Source organism: Pelodiscus sinensis, chromosome 4, assembly GCF_052426305.1.
Source record: "Pelodiscus sinensis isolate ZL-2025 chromosome 4, ASM5242630v1, whole genome shotgun sequence".
Taxonomy (NCBI): Eukaryota; Metazoa; Chordata; order Testudines; family Trionychidae; genus Pelodiscus; species Pelodiscus sinensis.
Window position 1 is genome coordinate 50,273,230 of NC_143055.1, and position 6,000 is coordinate 50,279,229.

At 45.1% G+C, this 6,000-nt stretch overlaps 1 protein-coding gene across 2 annotated transcripts in view; it reads right to left on the reverse strand.

Annotated features, from left to right (window-relative positions):
* Positions 1-5,773, reverse strand: part of SCFD2 (sec1 family domain containing 2) — a 303,862-nt gene extending 298,089 nt beyond the window's left edge. The window contains exons 1-2 of one of the 2 annotated variants that reach the window (XM_006113517.5): positions 4,810-5,772; positions 1,658-1,826 (exon numbers count right to left, since the gene is read on the reverse strand). In XM_006113517.5, the coding sequence (XP_006113579.3) occupies positions 1,658-1,826; positions 4,810-5,644 (1,004 nt within the window). In that variant the 5' untranslated portion in view covers positions 5,645-5,772. Of the gene's footprint in view, positions 1-1,657; positions 1,827-4,809 lie in introns of both variants that reach the window. The other variant, XM_075930434.2, reaches the window with a different exon arrangement.
* Positions 5,774-6,000: the final 227 nt, after the last annotated feature.

The window sequence follows — 6,000 nt, forward strand, 5'->3', positions numbered from 1 at the left end:
ACGAAAGCTCATGATACCATTTACATGTTTTTAGCACTTTATAGACTACCAGACCATTTGTTGTTTTTTAAGTTTATCCTGTATAGACTAACTCAGCTACCCCTTGAAACATATTCTTAAAAGTGTGACTCAAAGACCAGATAGCACCATGGAAAATGTTTGGTGAAGATCCAACAAATGGTTTCTTTTTGCTAATTCAGTCATCAGTAGGGATGTAAAGGTAAGCATTGCCTACCTAGATAAGCAATTAACTAGCACCCAGCAGGGCTCATCACACCACAGGCAGAGTGGCACACCAGCCTGGCTGAGCCCACCACACCATGGGTGGTAGCTGATCCAGTGCAGCTGGGCCCACAGTGCTTTGCAGCGGGCAAGGGTCTGCTGCACCAGACCCCTGCCCACAATGCAATTCAGCAGGCTGGTTAACCAGTTCAACCTATAGTTGAACTGGTTAACATTTAAAACGGGATTCTACAGCCCTGGTCATCAGAGCAGTAACTGCCTAGGTAAAGGTAAAGACCACCTAGCTCAGCAAATGTATCCCCCTCTACCCTCTGAAGAGCAGACTAAAGAAACATACAGCTTTGCATTACTCAGCTGCACCTAACTAGACTGAGGTCGGAGCTGGGAGAGGGTAGCAGGCACATAGGAATCCTATAAAGTGAAGGTTATAGGATGAAATGTAATAGATTGGGATGTCCTCTGCAAAATATCCAGGGGGAAGGCAAGAAGAGACACAAGCCAAAAGTTGTCAGTGCAGAAGGAACAAAATACACCTCTCCTCAAAAATCATTTTCCAAGACAAGTGGGGATGTGGTGGAAAAGGGAAATGACCTAGCGAACTGATTCCCACCCTAGGACTTGCAGAGCAAAACTATCTTTCTGTAAGATAAAAACAACTAGAGAGCTTTTATTTTTACACACAGGCAGACAGATGTTATGCACTGCTTTCATACCGTAACAGTAGCTGTAGTAACAGCAATTCACAAACCTACAATCACATCTAAAAATTTAAAATAAAGTAAGGCACACTATATATGCAAAAATAAAAATATTAGTTCTCAATTAAACACAGGCAAATAAAACAAAAGTTGTTTCTTTTAAGTGTTATTGTTTTTATTTGTCATCGCAAAGTGGGGTGGCCTTTGAAGAAAGGTGAATTTAGCCCCACCTGTGCCTAATTAACTCCCTCTGCAAGTGAGGTGACAGGATCAGGTGATTTCCAGCCTCAGGTGAGAGGCCAGCAAGCAGCTCAGGAAGGTTTCTGTAGAGAAGACAGAACCTGGAAGGAGCCTCTCCACCCTAGCTAGCTGGAATACCAGGCTAGAAATACTCAATATGTGGGAGCAGATGTCTTGTGAGGTAGAGGCTTTAGGGAGGACCAAGCAGCAGAACCGGTCTTATCTGTTTTGGTTTATTTTGTACTGTTTTAGTTTAAAAAAAAAAAAAATACGCTTAATCTGAAGAAAAAAAAACTGAAATCCTGCCTCTATCGGGAGCTTATTTCAACCACAGCTGTATGTATGGTTTATTATTTCAGAATTACAATAGCACTAAAACCATCATCTTCCATTTTTCTGGACATATGTTACTGTTCTCTCCTCCTGTATCACACAAAAAAGTCTATAAATTTAAAAAGAAAAGAAAGCCAGTTTACTTGGGTTGTGCCAAGCAGCCAGGTGCTATAATACTGCAAGTTTCATCTTTAGTCTGCAGTGCAGTGAGCTCCACCATATTAACCATCACATCATTTGTGTGGCCAGGAAGTCGGGGAAGCACAGAGAAAATTCTCTCAGCTAGGCTGTCACCATGATGTCCAACCGCCCCTGGGGAAAAAAAAGATAAAGAAATAAAGTTCAGATACAAATAGGGGAGGTAAAAACAAGTAAAAAAACCATTACATTTCTGGAGAGAGGATATTGTTAGCCTCTTTTCAAAACTAAGAAAACACACATTTTTAAATATTGAAGCTATCCAGTATTATATTATAAGCTTTATACTACAGAGCCCATAGTGTAGGGCAGCTCCCCGGGAGCCACTGCGTGCTAGAAGCTGGCTTTTAAGCCGGCTTCTGGCACACATCAGCTCCCACCCTGCCCTGCTGCCTCAGATGCAGGGCATGTGGCTGGGAGCTGGTATAAGCTATAAGTTCATGCTTATTGGCTAATCACGTAAATGGTTACACTATTACATCTCTAGTGGAGGTATGTGGCTGCTGCTCCAGAAACAAATTTTTTTTTTTTAAATAAGTGGAAGTCACTAATATCCCTCTCTCTCAAAAAAGCACTAGCAATCACAATATGGCTAACTCTATGCTACTCTTTCCGTCTCTCTTTTTATTTAAGCTTATTGGAAAGGTGGTGACAAAACAACTTTTGGCACTTTGTTGCCTCAAATCTCCTTGATCTTTAGTAGGCAAGATGCTAAACTGGCACAGAAACAGCTGTTTGCATTGGTGGATGATTTTTCCCCTGCCAACGGATGCACATCAAGTACCCATGCCAATATTGTTAAATATGTTGACTGCTTTTGATTAGGAGATGTTGCCTGGGGACATGGTTAGATTGTGTGGGGTACAACTTTGTTCTTTTTTCTTCTTGACCAGTCTCAAAATGTGGTAATAAGCAATTGCTCCTTTTTTCCTCCGAGTATGTTCTCATGCAGTTCTCAGAGATGGTAAAAATACAGAAGAAGTATTTGGATACTTGTGTCATTTTAGTTATCCATCAGAACTTGAAAAACGCAGTGGCAAGTAGGAAATTTTCCCTGCAGAGTAGGGGACTTAAGCTATCAATTTCAGTAGAATCTAAACTTTTGTTAAAGAGTATTAAGGTTGAGTAGGCCACATGTTTAACCATAAGGGCTACAATGTGAACCAGTGAACTGCTAATAGATTTCCCAAACATTCACTGATCTCATTGACATTAATATCATGCTAAATCACAGCTGCTGTTCAGCACCCTCTGAACAACTATGAAACTGACCATAGTACAGCAAGACTACACAAATAGAGAAGAGTACTGAAAGTATTGTAATATCATAATGTATATCAATGGCAAATCCTCACCTTGGAGGCTGAATTAATTTTTGGCATAACAGAAATAAGATGCACAGCATAAAAGAACCATAAAATGAGCTGGACTGCTTAGTAATAGTGAGCATAATAAATTTAAATTCAACATCCCTGTGCCAGGAAAAACACCATAACAACACATCACTGTAGCATTTAATTTTCAAAAAGAGGACTACACAAAAATGAGGAAGTTAGTGAAACAGAAATTAAAAAGGTACTGTGTCAAAAGTGAAATCCCTGTAACCTACATGGAAACTTTTAAAAGATATCATAGACTTTCAAATTAAATATAGGGATGTTAAAATGCTTTTAAGTACCCAGAGTTTAATTTTCAGCGGTTACATGGTTACACAGGGGGCGGCAATTGGCTCCCTGGGAGCCAGTCCGCTTGTACTGGCTCCAGACAATCTCCCCCTGTTGTGCTGCTGCCTCTTATACAGAGGCAGCAGCGCAGCAGGGGGGTAGGGGACTGGTGGCTCCCCGGAGGTGGGGGTAGGGAGCAGCCTCTTTGGTTAACTGTGTACAAGGTTACACTTTCATATCCCTGTTTAAATGTGTACCCCAAATTAAAATATATAGTAAGAGAACCAAAAAAGTGGCTGTGTGACTAAAAGTAAAAGGAGCAGCAAGAGACAAAAAGGCATCATTTAAAAAAGTGGAACTTAAATCCTAGTTAGAAAAATAGAAAGGAGCATAAACTCTGGTAAATAAAGTATAAAATACAATTAGGAAGCCAAAAAAATTGAACAATAGACAAAGACTCTAAAAATTGTGCTGTTGCTTTTGAAGTACATCAGAAGCAGGAAGCCTGTTAAACCACCAGTTGGGCCACTGAATGACTGAGATGCTAAAAGAAAACTAAGGATGATAATGATAACACCATTGCAGAGGCACTAAATAAGCGGTGAGCAATAACCAGTCCATAGACTGGATGGGGTTCATCACGGTTTGCCCCCTGAGGTACAACCATTTGAAGCTCCTGTTGGCTGCAGTTCCTCTTTCCCGCTTCCCTCCAGCTCCCCCACTGCTGCTGTGCTGGGCAGGCCACTACATGGGAGCCGGTGTATTAAGTGACATACCTAACATACAGCATGTATATTATTTTATTTTCTCCCCAAACAGAGATTTGTTTTGTTTTTCTATTGAATTTGCTAAAATAGCTTCTACCATGAAAGCTAAACTTCTGAAAACTAGAAATTAAATATATCACTCAGGTTTGATCCTATTAATTAAAAAAAAAAGTGTTACCCTTATTAGGGATTTTAAATCCCACTTCAAAAGTTAATGTTATCTTTAACTAGTTAATCAGTTATCTGATAAACATCACCCATTAAGGCGACGTTATCCCCTTTACATTCCTAGCCCTTATGTACCATTTTATATTCAAAGGTTTGGAAGTACCTAATCATGATAAAATACATTCCAACATATTGCACCTTTCCTTCCCCCAGGACTGGGAACCTGTGGCACAAAGATCAGTGACAGAACCAGGTACAGAACTTACAGAACCCAAATCCAAAACTTATGATTCAGTCTCCTGCTTAAAACATAAGACCCTGCCTTTGCAGTCACATCTCCTACTTACACCCTCTCAATGGACCACTATAACTAGTGCTACATTTGTATGCAAACACCTATCTGCATAAACACTGGGAAGTCCAGTGATCACCATAATAAGGTAAATGAAGTGTGGCTCACAACGATGTAATCAGCGACCCATGCTATAAGCTTCTTACCTGTCAGATCCAATGTCCTATCTATGAAGATGACAGAGGCTCGGTTTTGTGCAGTCTTCCTCCTGTTTTTGGCCTGTGAGTAATTTGCCAAATCCCCTGCGATAATCCTGCTCAGTGTCCCAATTGCAAAGCACTCCTCTCTCACATTTAGGCACTCAAACAAGGAGTTCAAGCCGGACACCAAGATCCTGATCTGAAGCTGCAGCTGAGTAGGTAGAGAGGAGAAGTCCAGGTCGTTTAAACTGCTCAACTTTTTCTTCTCAGGCCTGGGAGCATTGATGCGAGCCAGGTCCTGGGGCGTCAAGGGGAAGAGCGAGGCAAAGGCTGGGGTAACGAAGAGCTGCGGCGAGATGGGCGCCAGAAGCAGGGGGGCATGCCGCACCTCGGCGGTGTAGTTCATGTTGCCCATCCACTGGCACAGCTTCTCTTCGAACTGCTCGAACACCACCTGGCTGCCCCCCTCCGGCTCCGCGCCGCCAGGCGCCCCGTGCGCCAACAAGTGCACGGCGTGGCTGACAGCGGTGAACACCACGCAGTACTGGAAGCGGCTGAGGCTGACGATGTCCCGAATGATGTCCACCGCCCTGCCCTTCAGCAGGCTGCTCACCACGAACACCGCCTTGGGCTGCTCCGCCGCGCCCGCCTCGAAGCTGGAAAACTCCTTGACGTTGAGGGCGCCGGCCTCCAACAGCCTGCCCGCGCCCCCGGCAGCCCAATGCAGGCTCTCGGCGCACGGCGCGTCCACGAACACCACGGCCCGCTTGGCCTTGGCCGACACCTGCTCCCAGGCCTGGCGGCAGGCGCCGAGCGCGGCGGCGGCGTAGCACCCCGCCATGCTGGGCTGGAAGGGCAGGGCGCGCCCCGCAGAGCGAGCTAAACCCCGGAAGAGCCGCGGCACGACAGGTACCGCCGGGTGGCTGGGGCAGGCACAACGCAGCACACGTGCCAGGGGGGAAGGAGGGCGCAGGAATGTGACGTACAAAGCCGAAGAAAGCCGCTCATTGGCTGCTTGAAAGTGGGGCGGGGCAATGCGAAGAGCCGGATTCGGCGTAGCCTTGGCCAGCTGTCGCCTCGGTGGCTGCGGCTGCGGCTGCGAGCCGGGTTCGGAAGGAAACGCTGGGACCGCGCTTGGGCCGGGGCCAGGTTCGGCCAATGGGAGGGTTCAGGCGTTGCCCAGCCGCCGCCTCCTCC